This window comes from Carassius gibelio, chromosome A16 (genome assembly GCF_023724105.1).
Source record: "Carassius gibelio isolate Cgi1373 ecotype wild population from Czech Republic chromosome A16, carGib1.2-hapl.c, whole genome shotgun sequence".
NCBI lineage: Eukaryota > Metazoa > Chordata > Actinopteri > Cypriniformes > Cyprinidae > Carassius > Carassius gibelio.
In genome coordinates, this window is record NC_068386.1 from 15,896,490 (window position 1) to 15,923,386 (window position 26,897).

Sequence of the window (26,897 nt, forward strand, 5' to 3'; positions counted from 1 at the left end):
AAGGGAGGAGAAGCTTTACTAGTGGTGAGTGGTTTATGTGTCCTGTACATTAAAGCGTGAAGTGTTTGATTTGGGGGCGAGGAGTTTTGCAATATTTTAGGTCTCCACACCCTTCCATTATGACAATATGTTATCTACAACTTTTAAAACATCTAGAAAAGTACTTTGTGTTGCCTGCATGAACATTGGCCTTTTTGACAGATGCACCAAATGTCATTTGAGGTATTATCATTAGGCTGATGTTAGAAATGTACAGAGGTTTAGTAAATCCGTACAAGCTAAAATTATGAAGTACAAAACTAAATTATAAGATAAAAAGTCAAAATTATGACATAAAACTGTCAATATGACATAAAACTTTAAAATTACTAGTTAAAAAGTAATTGTGTGAATTATGATGTGGAAATACAGCATTATGACAAATAACTTTTTTTTAACTTTTTTTATCTCATTACTTCATAATTATTACAATGTGGTAATTATGATTTTTATTTTGGTAATTTTGACTTTTCTCATAATAAGAGTGTATGCAAATGATTCAGTTGCTAAATAGTGATTTTCTGCAATATGATTAAGGCAAGCGGATCCAAAGTGTTTGATGTCTACATTCTGCTGTTTTGAATTGTTGTCATTGTGCTTCATTTTGATTAGTTGGAGGCAAATGGATTATATGCACAAGAAAAGTACTTGGTTTGCTCATCCAAGCAGAAAAACAATGTTTTCCCATCCTAAGGAAGATCAGAGAAGGAATTTCATTTACAAATAAGGTATGAAAATGGGCATACTTTACATCTGCCATGGTGTTGGTGTTTTTTTTTTTTCTTTGAGTCCTAAGCTGATTCAATGGGCCTCAATGTACAGAGTTGGATGTTTCAGCATGGTTGAAAAATTCACTGTTCACCCCTGAACTGCACCAAACTTTTAAAGTTACCAATCCTTTTTTAGCATAAAAACAAAACAAAACAAAAATAAACAAAAACAAAAAAACAACAAAACTGAAAGATATGCTGGAATGTAACTTGCAGTGTTTGCACAATTTTTTAGACAGGTTTTTAGTGAAAAACACTTGACACTGGTACAGAAAGTTCCTATATCAGGCATGGCCAAACTCTGCCGTTGAAGGCCACTGTCCTGCAGCATTTAGCTCAAATTGATTTGTCCCATATGTGACTTTCCATATCACATTTATTGAATGCTACGGTGATCTAACCACTGACTGATACAAAAGCAGCAATGCTGATCACAAAACTTGAGAATGATCACCGACACCTGATTTCATCCCATCACAGCCCCTCTTAGATCATGATCAGTATACATTAAGTAAATCACAAGCTGTGAACATAATTATTTGAGGAAGGCTGTGGAATCCTCTGCTGGCTGGTAACTCCCACTTCACAGCGAGTGCTAACGCAATTTCCTTCACCATCTGTGTTTTGACCTCAGCAATTCAGTTTTGGTGAATGCAAAAAACGTGATTATTTTCCATGAGTCCGACATGCAGCCGTGCAAGAAAACATGCAATCTAACTGTGACGCGATCAATAGGGAAGTTGTCTTTGACTATTGCAGCTGTTTTCAAACCTCCCTTTTTAGACACAGAAAATAAGAACTTGCAGTCTCTACTAATGAGCTGATGATTTGAATCGGGTGTGTTAGATGAGGGAAACATGCAAAATGTGCAGGGCAGGGGTGCCTCCAGGACAGGCTTGAAAACCACTGGACTATTGAAATGTTGTGAAACATTTTACATTTAAGTAGTTTCTAGCGTATTCTTAACCTTAGACCTTATTCTTGAAAAACAAAATGACCAATAAAAAAACGTCAAACACTAAAAGTTTTCTTTAATTTAAAAATATGCATTTTATATGCTGTATATAAATACTACACACACACATACAGACACACACATATACTACATTACTAGAAGGCTAAAGGCGAGCTTTATCAGGGTTGGAGCTAAACTCTGCGGAACACTGACCCTCCGGGTCCGAGTTTGCCCATGCATGCCTGCCCTAGAGTCAAAGTACACTAAAAGTATACGCATACTATATAAACAAGAGTTTAAGGATTTGTTGGACCAGTTAAAATCTGTATTAGGATGCTGATTAATGAAGTGTTTTTGCGTTATTAAAATAAATTTGCCACATCTTCAGACATCTAAGAGCAGTTTAAAGATGGCAGACATAATGTAGTGCAGTGAATCTATTGAGCTGTTTGACTTCATTGTTTACACATCAGGGCTTGTCGCTGCTTTTCTTATCCAGTGTATTCCACTGCTGTGACACTTACTGATTCTTTGGCTTTTCTTCTGCGTCTGTGAAGTCAGCTTGTACAATATAACCAGCCTCCTGCCCCTTAAGTAAATGATCTCAAATAAGAAGTCAAATAAGAATATGAAATTCCAAAATTTTTACAGTTCTTAACAGTTATGAAATAAAAATATTTTTTATATGTGAAACCTGTAAAATGACTAATACATACTCAGCATACTCGGCAGTATTTTTTATATTTAAAAGTTCTGTTTAGACCTATAGCTGAAAAGAGGAAATAATACGTATACACACTCTGCAGTGTGTTTTTGTTTTACGTAACAGATTCAAAATTAATATTTCAAGATTGTTGTGCAAGTTCTACACTCAGTTCCTTATTCTGGTCTCTGTAGCCACATACAGACTTGCACAGACCACATGATTTCACAAAAGCTGAAGATAATATGTTGCACAACTGGTCAAAATCACACTACACAGTTTCAAATGTATTTGGTGGGTTTCAAGTAACGGATCTGAAATACAACCCTGGTTTCATTGTTGTGTGTTGTGGAATGAATATACTGACGTATTTGCATGGACAAGTGGAAATATAGAGCAAATGCCCATCTACTCCTTATATTTTGCCGTGATAAATGATTTAGCTCTCATTGTTACAGCTGTACTTGAAGCACACAGTTCAGAAATACAAAAAGAGACAAACACTGCTGCTTTGTGGTGGACAGAATCATTGCAGGTAACAAATCATTCTGTCATTGTTGCCATTAGTTGATTTGTGCTCAGTCATCAATAAATCTAATGAATAAATAAGCTTAAGTTATCAACTGTCTATTAATATACTGTATTAAAATATTCTGTCATAAATAGATATTTACCATATCAAACCATACCATACCATATAAAATTTGTATATTTACCACAATCCAGGAAACACACTGTTATGAATAAATTCATAATTTAACATAACAGGTTAACTCTACAATTGGACATGCCCAAATTAATGTCTGTACATCTTAAAATGTAAAAACACCAATCTGTTTTTACACATTGATCTACGGTATAGGGGGTAAACTTATAACTGATTCTGAACCACACTTTTCAAAAATCTGATCGAATATGATTAAGAATATGTAATATGTAAGAGAATATGTAGGATCTGTAGCAATATGCAGTCATTGCTCAATACTGTACACAATTCTCACTTTAGAAGCGACATATTTTATTTTATTTATTTTGTTAGAACTAAACAGGTAGCCTGTTTACAATGAAACGCCTGTGGTTTATTTTTTATTTAATGTGTAAGTGTTATTTGGTGTTTACTGCGTGACCACTGGTGATGTATAGGATGTGGTTAAACTTCTGGGAAGTTGTCACCACACATATTAGAGCTCTTCTGTGAAAACTGAAGGAGCGTTCATGTATGTTCTGTTAACATTTACCAGGTGGTTTAAGATTTTCTGTGTTAAAATATTATATTTTACATTGTATTTATGCTCAAGCTAGAGAGTGGGCCGGATGAAAAACAGTTGCACTGTGAAAACGCCGTCATCACCATATACAAAACTGAATGTGAATTCAGGGTGTGAAAAGATCATGTATCCGGTCCTTCTGAGGAAATGTTACATATTATAAGACGAACAATGCTTTAACCAAAGGCTTTTATGTTTCTATATGTATATATACTGAAGGCTTAAAGCCATAAGTATGTCACCGTACCTTTACTGGCTTGTTTTTCAGGTTATATTTTTGCCCTTTTGTTGCATAGAACCGAATAGATGAGACATGAAATAACAGAAGGAGCAAGAGACAGTGAAGTACAGCTTACTACACATTATATGTCAGAAAGCTGCTACAAGACTACTGCTCCAATGGTTGGATGTCAATTTTAAAACCATCAGAAACCAGATTATTATTGTTGTTGCCTTAAACGCCGGCAAAATAAAACTCACCACTATACCCAAATCAAAAATTATGCAAATATAAAGAAATTAACCAATACATCAAATCACACCCGAGTACTACACTAGACTTATGTGTAAACCTTTGGCTGAGATTATCCTCACAAATATAATGTTCTTTCTTGCATGTAAGTTTGGTCAGAAACATCATAAACGTAAAAAGTCTAAACAACAAATCATCACACTATCACTCATTTGTATATTTCTGACTGAGGTTATTGGCTTCCTGTCTATTAACAGGAAAGATGAATCAGATTATCATTTGAGCAGTAGAAGAGAAGATGCTTTAACCAAAACTGATTTTACTTTTACTTGCACCTTTTAAAAGCACTACATATGGTGCTGAAAATATTTCAAGTAAGGGTATGGTTTGAGGAGAGAGCAAAAAAGGAAGAGAGAAAAAGTCAGGAAGCACTGAGATCAATGTGTTTCCTGAACAAATTCCGTTTTAATCAGAGCGCCACCTGATCTGGGTCAGTCGACCCCTCCACAGACATCAGAGAGAAATCAGGTACGAGACTTTGATTTGTGCTTCTACTGCACTCTAATATTTCATGTTAGTCCCTGACACAACTATGCTACTTCTTAAAAAATAGATTCTTGAACTGTAGACTATTTTTTTAAATATTTAAAATATGTACAAATATAATTAACAAACTAGTATTTAAATAGTTTCACTGCAGCGTGACAATATTTTGGTTTTGAAATGAGTTACAATAGATAAGAACATGCTTTCTATTTTACATTCATTCTACAAGTAATATTAATTCCCTTGTCTTTTTTCGATGAATTTACTAGCAACAAAACTACACCCATCAAAATTATTAAAATACATCTGGTAATGGCGGATAATGGTAAAATATGATTTTTTTTTTCATTATTTTCTATAATGTTTCATTGCATATGGCAAACTTATGCAATGCTAATTTCAGTTCCCTATAGTTGTACTCTACTATTGTCACTTTTGCCCCAAGAACCCTTTATAAACCATCCTTTAAGGAAAAAAGTATATTCTATATATTTGTACACACTTTCAGATCTCTGACAACCAACTGCGGCAAATGTTGTAGAGGTGTTTTCGAGAAATCTCTGAAACTGTCTGCTCTCTGCAAATTGGGGATTTCAAGGACATGTTTTCTTTTAAATGTATCCATTGACTGCAGTTTTATTTCCCCATGGACGAAGCCGTCAGTTCCCCTTTTCAGTAGTTGTACGAGTAGGATTCAGTTTCTGTGTTCTGACTTCTCTCTCTTTATCCATCTATTTTTATGAAATTTTCCCAGAAGAAAGGAGAGACATATAGACAAGATACGTGAGAGACAAGTTCATCTTGTGCCCACTATTTTACTTGTATGTCCGACTTCTCTGAAGCTCACCATGAAGCACTCCACAACATCTCCAGATTCTGAGGTGAGTGTTAAAACAGTACTGAAAAAAAAACAAAGAAAAGTTAACAATCTGAATCAACAGAAAATTGGTACATTTGTTTTGCAGTTACAGTACGAAGTGTATGATTACTCATCAAACACTTCTTCCAAAGACGATCCTCTACTAGATGAGGACTTTGCCCCCTGCAGTCTGAAGGATACATGGGCGATTCTTGGTCGCTTTGCCCCCGTGGCTTACTTCCTGGTCTTTATCCTGGCACTAGTGGGTAACGTTCTGGTTCTGTGTGTGATCCGCCGCTATCGGCAGTCTCGACACAGCCCCTGCTCCTTCTCACTGACAGACACCTTCCTGCTCCATTTGGCCATCTCTGACCTCCTACTGGCATTAACGTTGCCATTTTTTGCCGCTGAGTGGATCAACGAGTGGGTTTTCGGTGTATTCATGTGTAAAATAGCTGGAGCGTTGTTCTCGCTGAACGTCTATTGTGGGGTGCTATTCCTGGCCTGCATCAGCTTCGACCGATACTTGGCCATTGTTCACGCCATTAATATCAGCCGGAAACGTAAGACCTGCCACGCTCAGCTGGCCTGTGCCGTCATCTGGAGCGTCTGCCTGGGACTGTCGATGGTGGACGTCTACTACCGTTACGTGGTGAATGTATCCGGCATAAACCGGATGAGATGCCAGTTAGAATTTTCTCAAGAGAACAGCCAGCAATGGCAGGTCGCCATGCAGCTGGTTAGCATGATTCTTGGATTCATACTTCCCCTATTAGTCATGCTGTACTGCTACCTTCACATTTTCAAAGCACTGTGCCACGCCACACGTAGACAGAAACGACGCTCGCTGAGGCTCATCATCTCATTGGTCATTGTGTTTGTAGTCAGTTGGGCGCCTTACAATGCCTTGCGGATGACCGCCAGCTTGCAGAAGCTTGGGGTTATTTCCGAAACCTGTGCCCTTCACAAGGTGCTAGATGTGGGCATTTTCGTAACAGAAAGCCTGGGGTTGGCACATTGTGCTTTAAATCCACTACTCTACGGCCTTGTGGGGATAAAGTTCCGTCATGAGCTGGCCCAGATGTGCAAGGCTGCTTTAGGACCCCAGGGGTGCCTCGGGTTAGCAGGATGGGCAAACGGTCGGGGATCAAGCCGCAGGCCTACTGGATCATTCAGCTCAGTGGAGAGTGAGAATACCTCGTACTTCTCTGTCATGGCCTGAATAGAGTGCAAATGACATGAGCAAGCATGCAAGAATACAAGTGACAGCTCTTTTTATCTGGAATTAGGAAGAAACCACAATTTCAGTTTGTGTAATCTGATAGATATGAAACCTCCTTCATGTTCTTTATTATTCTTCTTCTTTTTTTTTTTTTTTTTTTTGCATTTTCTAATGCCGTCTTAACGTCCATTCTGTTTGAGGAGATTTTGTCATGAATTTTCTGTATTGTTAAAGATCTACAGGCATGTTTTAAATATGAAGAATATCCAAAAATTGCAGTATTTTTTTCCATTTTTGCTTCATTTTAACTATAAGCTCTATGTCTTTTATATTTTCCAAGAATTCCATATTGAGGTAAAAAAAAAATATATATATATATATATGATTTAAAATAAAAAATAAAAAGAATTCTGTAGATGGTTTTTTTTCATCAACAATTCCTCCTTTTATAGCAGCTATAACTGTAACAATGAATCATTTGCTGAGTTGTCTAGTGTCACAAGCAGGAACTGAAAACAGGCTCCACGTTAATTTGCTTTATTTCTCATCTTCATTAATAACTCTGTAACATCAAACTCAGTTTTGTTTATCATTTTATTAATCTGTTTTTTAATATTTTAAGTAGATGTCGTAACACATAACACATTGTATAAAGTACATCATAGATATCAGCATACAAATCAGGATGTTTTCTCCTAATGTACGTTTTGTAAAATATTTCGATTGTTATATTTGTTAGTTCTGTGTTGCCACCTCTGATAAAGAATAGATTCCATTACTTTTGTAATAAAGGTTTGTGTGACTCACTTTTACTACTCTTCTTCAGCTCTAGATTGAAGAGGATGTGACACATAAATATGAATTCTGAGAATGACAGCCTCAAAGGAAACACAGAGCAAAAGGTGTTATCGCTTTTCTTCCATCATTAAAATTACTTGTTTCAATTACTTTTTTCATCTCTGTTTAAATTACTTGAAGATGCATTTTACATTTTCATTACATTTAGACATTTTGCAGATGCTTTTATCCAAAGCAAATTACAAACAAGGACAATAGAAGCAAACAGAATCAACAAAAGAGCAATGATATATGTGCTATGACAAGTCTCAGTTGGCTTAATGCAGTACATGTAGCAAGGGTTTATTAAAATCATATAATAAACAAAAAGAAAAAAAAGAAAAGAAAAAGAAAAAAATAGGTGTTAGAGACTTGCTTGTTTTTTTCTCCTTTTTTTGTTAATTGAATAATAAATAAAAAAAGAAAACAAATACATACAATACAAAATGATTAGAGAAGCGATTGATAGTTTCTTTCTTTCCTTTAAGGAAAACAAGCTGTTAATATAGTGCAAAGGGGACGGGGCAGGTTTTTTTTTTATTTTTTATAATATTTTATTATTATTTTATTCTGAGAATGACAGTTACAAAGGAACCCCAATGGTATAATCACTTTAGTTCATCTGTTAAAAAAAAAAAAAAAAAAGTTATCTTCCAGAGAGCTTTCACTTAAAAGGCAATGGGGGTCAGGAAATTCTGTGAGTCAGAATGGTACTCTTATGATCTGCATAAGCACCACACCTAGCATCCGCTGAGCCTCAACACTGAAGATATAAATTTAATATCTTTAGTAACCTTAAAAACTTGCCTTCTGTGTATTATAGTTAACACTTTAACTCTGACCCCATAATAGAAATAGCAAGTAAAAAGCATGCATTGTAAACTAAATCCTTTGGCTATTAAAGCTGCGGTAGGGAACTTTTGACGCTCTAGCGGTTAATAAACAGAACTGCTTGCGTCTTGCGGAAGAACATCTTAACCGGAACTACTTCTCTCTGTTTATGTCTATGAAGAATCACAAAGGTACTGGGTTACTCCGCTGCGGTACCCCCGAAGCAATCTAAAATAGTCTGAATATAAACACTTATAATAGGTGCACCCTAGTGATTCAGGACAAGCTAAAAACACGGTTTGGAAAATGGTGTACTCGCTTATTATATACATTTTTCTACATTTTGAACACAAACAAAGTTATGGACCGTAGCTCTGATTGGTTGTTCCTTACCGGGAGCGGATGAATTTCTGCAAATGGCAATAGGACCACTGGGAGGAGCCAGAGGAGCTTGATTTTTTCACAGATTATCGGTCTCATATTCTACTGTCAGGACATAATGACAGGTTTAACAAATATTTAAAAATATATTTTTACAAAATTTACCTACTGCAGCTTTAAACAAATGGGACGAGGCCTAATGATTCATCAAACCCAAATATCCTGTTTCAATTGGAAAAAAATGCTAATTCGGGACAAAATTCGCATTTTGTACATTTTTTTGTGTGTGTGTGGATAAAAACATATTTTGGGCAAAAGTTCCATTCTTGTCAGCAAGCTGGCTAGCAGGTTTTCTATTCCCTCTGATTACAAAGCATGTGCTTTATGACTTCAGTAATGGTGAGTAGGGTCTTTATCCCAAGCATGTGAAGACATTAATTGCATGTTCAGTTTTTGGATGCCAAGAGTGACTGATGACGCCCACAAGCAATGAAAGTGCATGCTCGACATCTCTCAGTTTTTGTGGAGCTTATGATGAATAGCTTATTACTGTTCTGTCAAATTCACCTCATCTGATTTTATTTATTTTTGTATCCTTTGTTTGTAAAGATTTGTTTTATATTTAAACTATAAAAATAGGCTAATATCGCTACTCTTAACATTTTTCTTTTTTAAAAAGAATAAACAAAGATTTCAGCAAGTAAATCATTAATAATTATTTTATATTGTACTTATTCAGATAGCCTATGCAAAAAAAAAGTTTCTACACAAGTAGATTAGGCCTATGCATCTCTACTACGATAAAATAATAATAATAATCTGAACTTAAACTGAAACATAAATAAAATATGAGAATATATCTTATAGCTATTTGTACAAATTTCTGACATCTGGTAAAAAACAAAAATCTAGATGTTATGCTTAGAAAACATAGATTTGGAAATGTATTTATACTTTTTTATTATTATTTAATATTTTATTTATTCGTTTTATTTATATTGACCTTGATCCAACAATAATCAAGAGCTCCCGTAGATCTAAATTGGTTAGTTCAGCTATGTTAAATAAAGAAAACATAGCCTAGAAAATGTGGACCAGAGTTGTACATCCCCCGCACCCTCTAAAAATTAGAATAGAATTGTTTCAGTTTTTTTTTTTTTTATTAAAATTCAGACACTTCTCAAAGCAATATTAGAAGGTTATAAAATATGAAACTATACAGTTTATTTTAGTAAACATAACACTTATTTTAATAAACAAAACAAAGCAATTAAAATATATATATATATTTTAAAAATGCTATAGAATATGGAACTGAACTGAAACTAAAATCAAACCACACACATACAAAGCAACCAAACACAAAGCAATATCAACAAAGTTACAGAATATGGAACTGTCCAAATCTAATAAATGTATAAAGCAAGTAGGTAAGAATTAGGAAGCAAATGTGCAATTATAAAGGTGCAATTATATTCATACAGTTCTAAAAGCTAAAATATTAAACACTAAATACTAAAACACAATATAAAAGGGAAGTGAAAGTGACATAATAACCAATGTAACCCATACTTGGAATGTGACCTCTGCATTTAAGCCATCCAGTGACATTTGGAGCACTTTATCACCCGAGGAGCAGTCACGGATGAACCCGTGCTTCTTAGAGTTCCAAAAATCAATGTCCTTCAGGCTCAGTTTCATTAGGTCTTACACGCTGATGGTGTGAAAGAACGTAGCGTGCATCTACCTCCAATCTGCGCTGAAGATGACAACTGTGGTCTCCTGTGAGGTGGAGATCTCACAGCCCACACCGGCCTTCCGTCAGCAATGACATCCTCCTCATCAGACATCAGTTCCAGCGTTGCTGTCTGCTACAGTTCTCTCTCTGCATCTGTTTGAATGACCCTGGACCCAGACTCCAGCAAATTCACAACAAAAAACACCCAGAGATGTACCAAACTTAATACAGGGATGAATTTCTACACTTACTCCTTATTTTAGCCACTGCCTTAATGGAGTCCCTAATCTGTATTTTTTCGGGTAGAGACAAAGTGTATTGCAACATGCTGAATAAAAAATAATTCAGATAAGAGACAGAAACAATTCAAATTAGAATATGGACAAAATAAGGGACATGAAACAATTACAATAACATTACTTTTTATAGACTCAGAGTCTGCTTTTGCAAAAGACGTCTTTATTTCCTCCAGCAGATAAGTAATCCCTGCCTGAATATGCGGTGATTTTTTTCTGAGTGGAAAGAGAGTTGTGATGTCAATAATTACAGACAGATTTGGGCACACTTTCAGTATGTTAAAGGACAGTCGTTTTTAGCAGAACCCAACTATTTTGTTCTCATGATGAATTTTGATTGATATCAACCCTTCAAGAGTTCCCCATATTCAGTAGGACTCACATATCTGGCCATTTTGAATTTGCCACAAAAGGAGCGTTTTAAGGAGGAGGACATAATATTATTTGGAGTTATACCAAGGCCTACAGAACCAAAGAACAACATTAAGCGATTGCTGGGTTTCTTTCTTTATTTCTTTTAAGGAAAACAAACTGTTAATATAGTGCAAAGGGGACGGGGCAGTTTTTTTAAATAATATTTTATTATTATTTTATTCTGAGAATTACAGTCACAAAGGAAACCCAATGGTATAATCACTTTAGTTCATATCTGTTAAAAAAACATATCTAAATATACTTTTCTAAAAACTAAAAATAGTCGTCTTCCAGAGAGCTTTTACTGAAAGGCAATCTGGGGGTCAGGAAATTCTGTGAGTCAGAATGGTACTCTTATGATCTGCATAAGCACCACACCTAGCATCCGCTGAGCCTCAACTCTGAAGATATACATTTTATATCTTTAGTAACCTTGAAAACTTGCCTTCTGTGTATTATAGTTAACACTTTAACTCTGACCCCATAATAGAAATAGCAAGTAAAAAGCATGCATTGTAAACTCAATCATTTGGCTATTAAACAATTTGGACAAGACCTAATGATTCATCAACTCCATATGTCCTGTTTCAATTGGAAAAAATGCTAATTCGGGACAAAATTCGCATTTTGTACATTTTTTTTTTTTTTTTTTTTTTTTTTTTGTGTGTGTGGATAAAAATATATTTTGGGCAACAGTTCCATTATTGTCAGCAAGCTGGCTAGCAGGTTTTCTATTCTCTCTGATTACAAAGCATGCATGTGCTTTATGACTTCAGTAATGGTGAGTAGGGTCTTTATCACAAGCATGTGAAGACATTAATTGCATGTTCAGTTTTTGGATGCCAAGAGTGACTGATGACGCCCACAAGCAATGAAAGTGCATGCTCGACATCTCTCAGTTTTTATGGAGCTTATGATGAATAGCTTATTACTGTTCTGTCAAATTCACCTCATCTGATTTTTTTTTTATCCTTTGCTTGTAAAAATTTGTTTTATATTTAAACCATAAAAATAGGCTAATATAGCTACTCTTAACATTTTTCTTTTTAAAAAAGAATAAACAAAGATTTCAGCAAGTAAATCATTAATAATTATTTTATATTGTACTTATTCAGATAGCCTAAAAAAAAGTTTATAAACAAGTAGAGTAGGCCTATGCATCTCTACTACGATAAAATAATAATAATAATCTGAACTTAAACTGAAACATAAATAAAATATGAGAATATATATTATAGCTATTTTCTGCATTCTGGTAAAAAACAAAAATCTAAATGTTATGCTTAGAAAACATAGATTTGGAAATGTATTTATACTTTTTATTATTATTTTATATTTTATTTATTTGTTTTATTGATATTGACCCTGATCCAACAATAATCAAGTGCTCCCGAAGATCTAAATTGGTTAGTTCAGCTATGTTAAATAAAGAAGACATAGCCTAGAAAATGTGGACCAGAGTTGAGAACTAGTGATGGTTGGTTGAAGCCTCGTGAAGCACCGAGACTTTCCTCTGACTGTTTCGGGGAAAGATTCAAAACTTCTAGAGCCTATAAAACAGCCTCATCTGGTGGTCAGTAAAAAATAAAACAGGCAAAAGCCCGTGAAAGAAGCTCCGACGGACGAAGCAGCCACAAAACGTTCCATAGATCGGTACACAAATAAAAGCCAAACAGTGTGTGTGTGTGTGTGTGTGTGTGTGTGTGTGTTGAATTTCTCTCTTTGTTAAATGCATTTAACCAATAACTGTGGCAGTTAATGCCATTACAAATATCAATTTAGCCTAACAGAAGAATAATGTACACTTATGAATTGCATATGAAAAACATATATTTTTTTCTCTGAAATAATTAGCTTTATTCGATATTATTTTTATGACTGGTTATTTAAAGTGTAACTGAGTAAGTCCGAATGAAAACACACTGGTAAAGTAAGATCTGGGGATTCGAACACTTCGACACACAAAAGTGAATCACGCACATCATTGAACAGAAAGTGAGGTTTCGTTTGTTATTGGTCACATGATTTCTACGTTAACAACACAAACTTCGAATCGAGGCTTCATCTGGAATGACCATATTTTCGACATGAGCTCCGAATTCCTTGGTTTAAATGTTTCATCACTATTGTAGATCATGTATCATCACTTTATGATATCTTAAGTGTTGAATCATTGAATGCTTAACAGACCATTAAAATATTAGCTCTGATGTCAATAAGTTCATATGCTCAAAAGATTGTCATACCAGTATTTTTAGGAAACCAGAAAGAATTTATCACAAGGCAGTTGTGAACTTTTATGAGCAGGGCTGTCTAAAGCTGTTCTTGGAGGGCCACTGTCCTGTGGTTTTACACCTTAACCAGATAATCAAGGTCTCACCAGAAACGTCCTGCACGTGTGCTGGAGCTGCACTCTATGAAACTTGGTGTATCTGTACAAGGAAGCTCCTGTATGCACCACTGATTGTATACATCAACTTCCACCAGTTTAGGATACTTCCGGAATCATACCAATCATGCTTATGTATCCTACCATGGTACAGACATCTGCTGTTTTTGCAAATAATCCCATCAACGATTTTATCAGAGGACTTTTTCACACCTGCAGATGATCTTGCATTTCACACATTTGCACAACGGTGTCCCCATTGGAGTTCCATCTCAGCATTGATTGGTGGCTTCTCAAAACCACTTTCAAAACCCTGACAAAAACTGACACAACTTTTGATACTTTCCCTTGAGATTATTTGATTGGTTACGCTTTTTACTAAACCCAACCCAAGGCCTTTTATCTTAGTGACTTGATTGGTTATTGGCCAGTTATATACATAGACCATAACCCCCCTCCATACTATACATTCCTCGCACCCTCTAAAAATTAGAATAGAATTGTTTCAGATTTTTTTTTAACTTTAAATTCAACCAGACACTTCTCAAAGCAATATTAGAAGGTTATAAAATATGAAACTATACAGTTTATTTTAGTAAACAAAACACTTATTTAAATCAACAAAACAAAGCAATTAAAATATATATATATATTAGAATGCTATAGAATATGGAACTGAACTGAAACTAAAATCAAACCACACACATACAAAGCAACCAAACACAAAGCAATATCAACAAAGTTACAGAATATGGAACTGTCCAAATCTAATAAATGTATAAAGCAAGTAGGTAAGAATTAGGAAGCAAATGTGCAATTATAAAGGTGCAATTATATTTATACAGTTCTAAAAGCTAAAATATTAAACACTAAATACTAAAACACAATATAAAAGTGAAGTGAAAGTGACATAATAACCAATGTAACCCATACTTGGAATGTGACCTCTGCATTTAAGCTATCCAGTGACATTTGGAGCACTTTATCACCCGAGGAGCAGTCACAGATGAACCCGTGCTTCTTAGAGTTCCAAAAATCAATGTCCTTCAGGCTCAGTTTCATTAGGTCTTACACGCTGATGGTGTGAAAGAACGTAGCGTGCATCTACCTCCAATCTGCGCTGAAGATGACAACTGTGGTCTCCTGTGAGGTGGAGATCTCACAGCCCACACCGGCCTTCCGTCAGCAATGACATCCTCCTCATCAGACATCAGTTCCAGCGTTGCTGTCTGCTACAGTTCTCTCTCTGCATCTGTTTGAATGACCCTGGACCCAGACTCCAGCAACTTCACAACAAAAAACACCCAGAGATGTACCAAACTTAATACAGGGATGAATTTCTACACTTACTCCTTATTTTAGCCACTGCCTTAATGGAGTCCCTAATCTGTAACTTTTCGGGTAGAGACAAAGTGTATTTCCTCCGCAGTGTTTCATAGTAAGTCCTGCAACATGCTGAATAAAAAATAATTCAGATAAGAGACAGAAACAATTCAAATTAGAATATGGACAAAATAAGGGACATGAAACAATTACAATAACATTACTTTTTATAGACTCAGAGTCTGCTTTTGCAAAAGACGTCTTTATTTCCTCCAGCATATAAGTAATCCCTGCCTGAATATGCTGTGATTTTTTTCTGTGTGGAAAGAGAGTTGTGATGTCAATAATTACAGACAGATTTGGGCATACTTTCAGTATGTTAAAGGACAGTCGTTTTTAGCAGAACCCAACTATTTTGTTCTCATGATGAATTTTGATTGATATCAACCCTTCAAGAGTTCCCCATATTCAGTAGGACTCACATATCTGGCCATTTTGAATTTGCCACAAAAGGAGCGTTTTAAGGAGGAGGACATAATATTATTTGGAGTTATACCAGGGCCTACAGAACCGAAGAACAACATTAACATTTATCTTGACCGTTTAGTTGATGAGCTTCGTGAGCTGTGGGATGGAGTTCCTAGATCTGATTCTTCATTTTTGTGGTGCCAAGTCTACAGAGCTGCACTTCTGTGCGTTTCATCAGACAAGTGTGTTGCCATTTATTGTTATCTTTGTGTTGTACAGGAAGTAACAAATGCCTGAAAACATTCAAGAAGACGTCATTTGGGGGGGAGGGGGGCAGACTTTTTTTTGGATTTGAGCAGTGCTTTTAGCGTACCGGTACGCTCATTTGGACATCTGTTTTAATAGAGGTTTTAATCGTTTGCCTGCACTGCCGCTTTTCAGAGCGCCCTTCACAATGCAAGCTTCCTAGACTAGATGGAAATAGGGGTCCCCGACTTTTTTTATGCCACCGGATTTTTTTAAGTCCTTAAAGTATCTATTTTCATAATCTGCCAGGTGCCAAGCTGAAATAATGTCCCAAAGGGTCCTTTTTTAACCCTTTGCTACACCCGACCGGAACCCGAAAAATCAGAATAGAAAAAAAGAATGTGGCATAACATTCGGGTCTGGTGCAAAGGGTTAAAAAAAAATTAAGCATTTTGGAGATTATTTCAGCTTGGTACCCAATTTAATCTTATAATAGACACTTGAATGATAAAGAAATAACAGGTTGTGGAAAAAAATATTCACCCTATGCGCTTGAGAAAACGAAAAAATAGTTGATCCTCTACACATCTTTGGCCATTTTTTGCTATTTTTGTCCATAAATAAGGTCAATATGTTGTCAAATGTCAAAAATAGCCATTTTATTAAATTCCTGGGGTCAGAATTGTATGGGAAAATGTGTTCTTTTGTCTCTGTATGTTGTTTACTTATAATCTTATGCCACAATCTATATCATTTTTTTATTTTTCGGGTTCCGGTCGGGTGCAGCAAAGGGTTAAAAAAGAACCATTTGGGACATTATTTCAGCTTGGTACCTGGCAGATTATGAAAATAGACACTTTAAGGATTTTAAAAAATCAGGTGACATAAAAAAAGCCGGGGGGGTGCACGTGGACCCCTATTTCCATCTAGACTATCCTAATTCGTCCCACCGAGAGCAGAGACTACATTACCCATACACCCTTGAGTTTTACAAGAGTTTTACTCAACACTGGCTCGCTGGCTGACACCCCACTAAGCCAGAATGATATCGCTGCAGGTCAGACGCAAGCTAATGAAGTAATGCAGTAGCTCTTTCTAAGGGTATTTTTTTCAAAATCCTTTTGCACATTTTATTTATGTTCAGTAGCTCATTCTAGCTCAAGCAAATCCACAAACTTATAAAAGGATTTATTATTTTTTATGAGGTCGTCTGTTGACTGCTGTATATAAAACCCCTTCAATATAGTTGTTGTTACCTCAGGGGACGAGGGGAGTCATAATATATATGTATATACATATATATATATATATATATATATATATATACATATATACATATATATATATATATATATACATATATACATATATATATATATATATATATATACATATATATATATATATATATATATATATATATATATATATATATATATATATATATATATATATACACATATATATATATATATATATATATATATAGGCTATAAGTACCGGCACCTCTTTTGGGCCACTTAAAGCACTGGATTTGAGTAACACTAACCACATTTTTGCAACCCCAATCTAAACAAAAATGGTTCTAAATAGCACTAAAAGTGGTTCATTGGCTTGTAATCAGGAGAACCACTTTGAGTGCTTGATAGGACCTAACTTTAAAAAGTGCTATACAGCACCTTTGTCAAATGATGTTATGTAGAATGGTATTATATGGAGATTGTAGGTGCTCTGAGGATGGTCGTTTGACCGAAAGCTTGGTGATTAAATTTGCTTTAAGCATTCAAGTGTGTAGACAGTTTATCTTTTGAGATGTTCCTACCCTCTCATATGTTTTCACTTTTATGCTTTTCTGAAGTCAAAAAGTCCCTCGAATGTTTCCTTATTGGGAGGAAATTGTTTGATAACCACATTATCTTCAGGAAATACACTTTTTTAATGTTTTTTTTTTTAATCCTTTCCTCAAAACCCCAAATAAGCTAAGATACTTGGTTGAGTTATACAGGTGCTCTTTGTATGCCACTGGTGGTATAGCACCTCAACCACCCCAAAGAACAGCTGAAAAACCATCTATGCTTACCAGGTTCTTTACACAGAAGTGGTGCTATATAGCACCTCAACTACCACTTCAGCATCACTGAACAGCCAGAACTTCTGTGCATATGTTACCGTGCAGAATGTTTAATTCAGATGCTTTAGACTATCAAACACTAGAGGGCGCACTAGATCTGCTGAAACCACTTGTGGATGTTTTTTGTGTAGGGTAGACTGGGTACGGTTGGTACACTTTTTGCTTTTTTCTTTACCACACCAAAACCAGTACATTGTCTGAATGTGATTATTAACTTATGATCTTATGTCGTGCAACTAAACTTCATATGCCGTGTCTCAACTGTACCCCGCTTACTTACCACATCGAACATTTCTCTAGATCTTACGATCTTTCATGACACAGTGTCAGTTTTTAGAGCACAGATTAAGGTTTACGAAAATGTAAGTTACCTTTAACAGTCATGTAAGGATGACGAGCTATTCAATGTGAAAGTGGTGTGGGGAAGTGAAAAACTTACCTTGGAAGAAAAAATATCTTCGGACTGGAGAAGCGCATGAACTGAGGAACTTCAAATGTCCCACGATCGATAGAGGAGGGCGCTAATACGCATGTGCGATGCAAATATCACAGATCAGACCTGTTTTGCACGGAAGTTATTTAAGGTATTTCAAATGTACCCCTGTACCAGCTGTACGCTACATTACCAAGTTAGTGCACGATATTTTTAGGTATAATAACCAGCTAGGACAAGAGTGCATGGGATAGTAGGTAGGTTCCTAGAGTTACCCGGATGATATAATGTTTCGGTAGAAAATAAACAAAGGCAGGATCTACTCCTCTGTCACTGCGCGTTCACGGTAACCAAATCGACGGGCAATGAGCAAATGCACTCTCAATAGACGAGTTACGTAAACGAAAGAAAATGCGGACTGCTTAGAAAGGAAGACAAAGAAACAAAGACAAGCAGGAACATGGCAAATCATGTAAGTGTTTTTGTAACATTATGTGTATAAAGTTTAATGATTCACTATCTGTTTCATCCAGGTTTCGTCTAAATGTTCTGCCGTGTCGAGTTTAAACAAAGACTATAGTCTAAAGTTATTATACTAAAGAGACTTTGGTTTAGACGTTTGTTATATCTTGAACTGGATCTCTGACCATGACCGAACAAATCAAGTTTTTGATATCCATAGCTTTCGGAATTAACAGTTCGAAAGCAACTAAAGGGGGTTGAAAACTTAAATCAATCAAACATATGTGTTCGTTGGAAGTTCAGCTAAGCAGTTGTTCAATGTCACAGCTGGAGATTTGAGCTTGTTTTGAATGTGCGCGCGGGCCTCGACCCCCTCAGCGTCCTAAAACAGTCAGCTGTTCCACCCACAGTTTTACTTTCCATTTGGCTATTGTTGTAACATCATGTGCAAACCAAGCATGTGACTTAAAAAACACTCTCCACTGTTGACAACTCAGTTCAAGAGGAGCTGCAGTCAGATATCAATCTACAGTTTCACACTGACCCTTGGTTAAATCTGTTTTTATTTTGATCAAACATGCAGGCTGTCCTTGTGGGACTGTTCGAGAGTAACAAAACCTTCGATTATGATGATTATGATTACGAGGAGGTGGTCTGTCCGTCCAGCACCGTCTCTGGAGCTTTGGCGGTCTTCATGCCCCTGCTTTACTCTTTGGGGTTCTTATGGGGGCTGCTGGGAAACGGACTGGTGCTGGCAATACTGTGGCTTAAGAGGAACCTGAGGGTGATGGACATCTTCATCCTTCTTCTGAGCTTAACAGACAGCCTGCTGCTCTTTACACTTCCTCTCTGGGCAGTAGATGCGGTCAAGGGATGGATCATGGGAGCAAAGCTCTGCAAACTCTCTGGAGTTCTGTTTGAGGTGAGTTACTGTTGGCTTGTTTATGTAAAGCTTTGATACGTTCGTAGATGTCTTTGGGTTAAATCGCATTTTCATTGTGCACACATTTCAACCATCAGGCAAGTTAATGAAACCGAAATCAAATTGGCAAAGTATGAAATGACAGGTTTTGGATCCTCTGATGGCATCCAGTAAAGACAGTTTTTACTTCTTTTTTTTCTTTTAACATTGTGGAATATGGTAATATTTTGGACATCTCCACCTAGACAAGTGACTTAAGGCTTTTTTTTTGTCCATATCAATGTGTTTAATCCTAAACACTTTTAAAAAATATATACAAAAGACCTGAAAATACATCTTCTATGATGAGTTTGTTTGAATTGAAATTCATTTTGAAATTCATTTTGAAAAAAAGAATTACCATGGAGAAAAAAAAAGCTTAACATTTAAAAGAATTACAAAACCTTTTATTATTATTTATACTTTTATTATAATTACTACTACTATTTATTAAATACTGTCTGATGAATCGAAGTCACACTTGGTGCAACCAACATACAAAATAAAAACACAAAGAATTATATCTTAGAGAGGACCACTGAGGACTGACATGACTGTGTATCAAGGTCAATAAGACTAAAATATCAGATAATTCAACTTTTTAATGACAAGCCAAAGTTAGTTCAGGCTTTAAAATGTCATGTAGTGTGTGTCCCCAAAATTGCATATATTGATGATGCTTATAAATAAATAATTTATAATAATTTAAAATAATCTTACAATGCTATATTTAATATTACAAGATTTATATATCTATCCATTACCCCTATATGTGTGTGTGTGTGTGTGTGTGTGTGTCTGTGTGTGGAAAAAAATATTTAAATATGTTGTTACTGTATGCTTGATGGATGCATTACATGTCATATTTTCATATCATTTCAAAGCCATATGAAGCCAACATGAATACTTTTATAAAAACTGGCATGATTTAAACTGAAATTTTACATTATTTTTGGACATTCCAGTTTGTCACTAGCAGTCTATTATAGTAGTAGTTTTGTAGTAATAACGGTTTCCTTCTCTCTTCAGATCAATTTGTACTGTGGTATCTTCACGTTGGCCTGCCTCAGTGTTGACTTCTGTCTGTCCATCGTCCATGGGGTTCAACTGTTTTCTTGTAAAAAGCCTGTGGTGGTTTACTGTTGCTGTCTGATTATTTGTGTCCTCTGCCTGCTCCTTTCCATCCCTAACTGGATCTTTCTGCGCCCTTTCAGGGCCTCAGATGAGAGTAAAAAGGAATGTATTCACTTTTATCGGCCTGGTTCTCATCGGTTTGCCTCTCGTTTTCCACATCTTTTTGTTCTACCGATACTTGTGCTGCTGTGCTGCTGTTCCTTCATCCTGCTGAAGTTACGGCACAACTTAAAGTGCCAGCAGAAGAAGAAGGGCCAAAGGGCGGCTATCATTTCAGTCCTTGTGCTGGTTTTCTTTATCTGCTGGACACCCTACAACATTACCTTCATCGTGAACACTTTTCAGACAGCGGAGAGCATCTCTTCAGCAGTGGCAGAAGAGTGTGAAGGGAGGCAGTGGACAGCTAGCAAAATAACAGCAGTTTTGGGGCTTCTCCATTGTGTTGTTAATCCTGTCATTTACCTCTGTCTCTCCAAAGAGTTCCGGGATCGTGCACTGAAGATGACAAAGTTCAGAGCTTGTAAAACAGAGAGTGATGATGATGTTTCACTTTGGGACTCTAGTGTAGTAAACAGAAACACATCTGTCCAAGAGGAAAAAGGTTCATTACAACCTATGAATGACATGGATTCAACATTTAAACCCCAGGATCAGGATTCATGAAAAATATGGATCATAAAACATTGACTGCCGGACGCATTGTATCTCGTAGTTCCTAAAATGTATGTTATGCGTTCTTCATTTAACATGTGAGCATTGAATAGATATCACTATGAATGGAATAACCCAGTGAACCCAGTCCTCCAAAGGTTCCTGTACATGAATTCAGGAATATTATTTCATTATGGATGATAAAGGATGAAATGTAAAATATGGACATGAAGGAAGGACATGAAATGCTGGCCAACTCGTTTGCAATGTAATTCTGTTGAATTTAATCAGTGAAATCATACTGGGAATTTTTTGATTTTATTTGTTTAAGTAATTTGTTAATTTATTTTCGCTGTGCTGTAAATGTTTTGGAATAATGTTCTAGAACAGTGTTTTTAGTAATGGATTGATATTATCAGACAGTTTTTGGCCATTGGTCGGTTCTGTGCCCACTTGCTTGAATAACAGATGTCTTCATTCCCACTCAATTACAAAATCATTCTGAATGGATAATAACCATTTTCTTTTTTCTTTTTTTGGTCAAATATAAAAAACTATTTTTAGAGCTTTTAACTCCCTTCCCCCCAATGCGTGACCTTCGTTCACCTGAAACTGGTCTGTTATCTGCTCCGTCAACCTGTTTAAGATCCATGGGAGATTTTTCTTCACTAGCTCCAAAACTATGCAACTTTTTACCTATTAAAATAAGGCAAGCGAAATCTCTAGGCATATTTAAATCTTGCCTTAAAAATAATTTCTTTAGGGTGACTCTTACTTGAATTTTTTTTATTAAATCCATATTATTCTATTTTTGTCAAAGTATTTTGGGAATAGGATTTTTTCTCTTCTTCATTTTTATATGGTGTCTTTTGTTGATTTATTTGTTTATCTAAAGCACTTTGAGATGTAACATTTAAAAGTAAAAAAGAGGATATTATTAAAGATATATAAAGATATTAGAATCATCATCATCATCTATGTTACATTTATGTTTGTACCATAAATTAATTTCTGTCTATTAAATCTGTTGCATGTGGGAGAAACAGTTAAACGTGTTAAAGTGTGTTAAAATTTCATCAGTACCATTAGCGGATCTGCTGATGAAAAAGATTAAAAAAAAAAAAAAAAAGCATACTACAGGAAGTCATGTCAGTTGCTAAGCAGTTTTTTTTTTTTTTTTTTAAGTCAGTGGTCTCTAGAAAGATGTGTTCCGTTTCTTTATAAGCCTTAAGAAGTGTATAAAAAAACACTATTTTAATGTTCCATCCAAATTATTTTTTTCACTGTGAAGTAGTTTGCTTAGTAGAGCTTATGTTTTAATGTTGTGAAGCTCAGAATATTAATGTTTATGAAAGAGAAGATATATTGAAACGTACTTTATTAATAACTCATCAAATAATGATAAGAGAATAATGATTTGATAAGGGTAATAAAGGATCCTTTTCCTATGTTGCATAACCAAGTGATCTTCTGAACCCTTTTGGAGGAAGTGCTTTCTTCCCTGCGGGATATTCACAGTGCTTTCTTTACAGGGTGAACTGGTAATTGGGAAAGACCACTGGTGGGGTTTTCAGACATACATTCTTTGGTGTTCATGTCAGTGGAATATCCCCATTGACAGAAATGACCACATGTGGTGAACAGGGAGAAAACAGGCCTTGTATTCTCTAGTCTGTGTACTTTTCTGCAATGCAGTGTCCTTTGAAATACTTTCAGGATGTCATCATCCTGAACAACAGAAGGGCCTGTGTGTATTACACAAACATTGAAGAGCCAAACGTTTTTTACGCAGTTTTTTTTTACATGTCTGTAAACTGCTAAAGCATATTTGAATAAAGTGACCCACTCTAGTGACATTGTGAATAGACAGTCCATTTTGAATAGATTGGTTTCTTTGATAGTTCTATTATTGTAATGTGTTCTGAGGCCATGCATACAAAAATAGGCACATGTTTCCGACACGCTTCAGTTCCTCTACTGAAACAGAACATGTGGTGAGCATTATTGTGAAAATGACAGTATGATTGCATTGTCATGCAACAATATCATCATCAATATTCCATCGGATATATTTCCCATGAGTCATCATTACATGAAAGAAAATAAACAAAATGAGAGTAAATGTAGTTGATTGTCAGAATTTCAGCTTTATTTACAACACTTTCCGAATGAGAAAAATTGCATTTTTGTTTGTTTCCAGTGCTTTTGTGTGTCTGTGTCGCTGTGTATGACAGCTTTTTGTGAAGCCCCAGTCAGTTCTTTTTACTCATGATTTGCATTTAGTGTTTTGAAATGTGTTTTTGTTGTTCTTCTTTCTTTGGCTGGGCAAGTAGCAAAAAAAGTAGTGTGTGTGTATGTTTCTATAGTACCCCTCTATAGTAGTTTATGGTTGCGTGCAGTAGAATAGCTTGTTAAATTCTTATGTGTCTACACAGACTTGTTTTGACATGTCTTTCTTAGACTGGTTTGTCCACTTGAGAACTTGTTCGTGTAGGTTCAGGAGGAGCCTAAACATTCAATGCTTTCGGTCATCAAGTAGAAAGCATTGAAATAAAAACAACTAGAGCTAACAAACACAATTAAATATGCATATTGTGAAGGATCTAAAGTATAATTAAAGCTGTGAAAAATGGCGTTTGTGACCTTGTGATTTTTTTTCTTTCTCTCTCTTAATCATGTCCAGTCACATTTTATGTTGCTTAAAATATTTTTTTTTTCAAACAAGTCAAACATTTTTAGGATGATGCTTCTTTTCCCTTTCAAGGAAAGTCTGTTCACTCAGCAGCCATATTTGCAACGCATCCGGGGCGGCTCATCCAAGACCAGTCCTACCTAGCCTAAATTAAATCAGCACTAAACTCGCAATTAAATTACATATCTAAAATCAGCTACAACAACAACAAAATCTGGACTTGATATGTGATGGGATGTGAAGTGGATGTTCTTTGCATTATGATTATATTTTGTATCTTACATAACCAATGTGAATACATTTATTAAAATAACTTATCCTTATTAATTGTATTAATTAAACTTCTAAGCAAATGTTAAAGCACACACAATCATATGACTAATAATAATAATATTAAAAAATAAAATAAATTAATAAATTCATTATTAATAAATATATGTAAATATAAATATAATTTATCATATAATAAATAAATTGCTATGGAAACAACTATGCAGGCATGGTAACAGAAAAAGGCACAATGCTAGGTGAAATTTTCCATCATGTGCTGCTCTTTTAATCTGTGTAATCACAGGGTCAGATATGGCCATTCATTTTTTACTTTCCCAAAATGACGGAAGGTATGTGACTTAAAATGTCAGGATAAAGGGATTAAGGACAAAGCCTAAAGATTATTATTAATATTATACTATTAATATCAAAACATTTCTCTAATAGAGGCTAGCTCGACAGCTGACCATAATTGTTCATACAAAAACTTGCCAATGCATTGTTCATAATGGACCTTTACAATATATTGGGATTTCTTTTTAAAATATGTTAAGTGTACAAAAGAAGTATAACATACCAAATATTGTCTGTTAGTGTAATTTCTTAGTAATTCAAGTGGACCATTTTTGTATATCAATAGTCTTTGGCGATGACAGGTGTTTCCTTCCTTCACATCCTACGTGAGGAAAGGAAACTGATGCACAAATAAAAAATAAAAAAAACGAGAAGCACTCTATGTGTGTCTAGCTGTAACCTCAGTGGAGCCACTGCAAGAGTTTGGGGAAGACACTGAAACTGCGGCTCCATCTCCCCATCATTTACTGTCCAAATACCCACGCTTGCAGTCCTGGCCACATGAAAGTGGCTGCACACAACAGAAAGGAAGTGCGCACGACTGTCCCAGGTCTTAACCCCAAAGGACAGTGCCCTTAACCCACATCAAACCCACAGCTGAAGTGGTAATCGAGGCTAAGCATATCCCAGCATGCATCATGTTCTGGAAATAAATAGGGAGATGTTTTGCAGAGATGTCACGAAAACCTTTCCAGTGTAAGTTAAATATGAATAATAATTAGATACGACATATTATTTGGTAGTAAACATAAGTGTTGCGAATTTTATTGGTGCAAAGGTTGGTGTGTACTTCGTCGTCTGTTATTTGTACTAGTGAACAGACATTTAGATGTTTACTTTAAAATGCAAAGTATTGAAAATGTGTACCATCAGGTAATGAAAAGTTCTATATTGTGTTCTTCTCACTCACTTGAATACTTGGACCAAACACAGGAAATGCATCATAAGGTAATGAAATGGGGAAGTCGTGGCCTAGTGGTTAGAGAGTTTGACTCCGAATCTCGGGACGGCAATACCATGACTGAGGTGCCCTTGAGCAAGGCACCGAACTCCCAACTGCTCCCCGGGCGCCGCAGCATAAATGGCTGCTCCGTGTGTGTGTGTGTGTGTGTGTGGTGTGTGTGTGGTGTGTGTGTGTGTGCGTACTTTGGATGGGTTAAAGGCAGAGCGCAAATTCTGAGAGTGGGTCACCATACTGGGCTGAATGTCACGTCATAAGCAAACAAGTGCAAAGAGTGCAAGTGTGGGTGTTTGGACAGGTTTTATGCTAGTACAGCTGAAAATGATTCAGGGAGTTTGGTTATACATAAAAGTACATACAAATATAATACTGCGAAATAATATAATTTCACAGTGGTTTTCAACTGCTCACGAAATATTGAACAAGTCTGCCAAGATACAAAAAGTGATCTCTTCTGAAAAAATAAAGATGTATCTCTCTCTAAAATATGTGAGCTGAAAGGCATCGAGTTTGCATAAGAAATATAAAACAGTTAAGAATATATAGTAGCTGCCACTTTTGCAAAGAGACATTTCTGAAAGCAAGATTAAACAAGAGTTCTACTGGATATATTCATGTCTATTATGTAGTCTGCATACTAAAAATCACTGCCATAAAACTAAAGCTTGCATACTGAAAACCAAACAACACTGACGTTATACTGATACAAATGTTAAAGTTTGTAGAAAAAAGATGACATATTGACAGTTTGATGACATATATCAGTTTGATGACATATGTTTCAGAAAGCAGACGTGTGTGAGGTGTTCACTGACTAAGGTCATACAGAGCTCTACTGTGACACCAGGACCACATAAAGCACTGGATTGACACAGCAGTGTAAGTAGCCAAATGTTGACGTAGCTGTGAGAGCTACATCTAACGCTGTGGCACTTTCACAGGATATTTGTGTATTGAGACTGATGGTCTTATTGGTTTGTATGGTGTCAACAATGAGAGTGATGTTGTATGGCGTCCAGCTGATGAAGAAGGCCAGTACCAAGATTACAATTACACGGATGGCTCTCTTCTTCTGCTTGCACTGGGAGCCA

At 35.7% G+C, this 26,897-nt stretch overlaps 2 protein-coding genes and 1 long non-coding RNA gene across 7 annotated transcripts; 2 read left to right on the forward strand and 1 right to left on the reverse strand.

The window, feature by feature from the left end:
* The first annotated feature begins 4,501 nt into the window (after positions 1-4,501).
* LOC128030758 (C-X-C chemokine receptor type 3-2) lies at positions 4,502-7,781 on the forward strand. Of its 2 annotated transcripts, none has more exons than XM_052618696.1 (3): positions 4,502-4,735; positions 5,508-5,634; positions 5,719-7,781. In XM_052618696.1, the coding sequence occupies exons 2-3, from the start codon at positions 5,602-5,604 to the stop codon at positions 6,832-6,834; spliced, it is 1,149 nt and encodes a 382-aa protein (XP_052474656.1). In that variant the 5' UTR covers positions 4,502-4,735; positions 5,508-5,601; the 3' UTR covers positions 6,835-7,781. The 2 variants fall into 2 exon arrangements, with proteins under 2 accessions (XP_052474656.1, XP_052474655.1); XM_052618695.1 differs by having other exon boundaries at positions 5,511-5,634.
* LOC128030760 (uncharacterized) lies at positions 6,964-18,465 on the reverse strand. Of its 4 annotated transcripts, none has more exons than XR_008187960.1 (3): positions 18,328-18,452; positions 11,764-15,359; positions 6,964-8,465 (listed from the first exon to the last, which is right to left on the reverse strand). It is a non-coding gene; the product is annotated as an uncharacterized LOC128030760 (long non-coding RNA). The 4 variants fall into 4 exon arrangements; XR_008187961.1 differs by lacking the exon at positions 6,964-8,465 and adding an exon at positions 9,996-10,467 and having other exon boundaries at positions 14,666-15,359; XR_008187959.1 differs by lacking the exon at positions 6,964-8,465 and having other exon boundaries at positions 14,654-15,175; positions 15,268-15,359.
* A 182-nt stretch (positions 18,466-18,647) lies between these two features.
* LOC128030759 (C-X-C chemokine receptor type 3) lies at positions 18,648-22,463 on the forward strand. Its single transcript, XM_052618697.1, has 3 exons — positions 18,648-18,793; positions 19,367-19,705; positions 20,774-22,463. Exons 1-3 carry the CDS (start codon positions 18,782-18,784, stop codon positions 21,539-21,541), a joined length of 1,119 nt encoding a protein of 372 aa, XP_052474657.1. The 5' UTR covers positions 18,648-18,781; the 3' UTR covers positions 21,542-22,463.
* Positions 22,464-26,897: the final 4,434 nt, after the last annotated feature.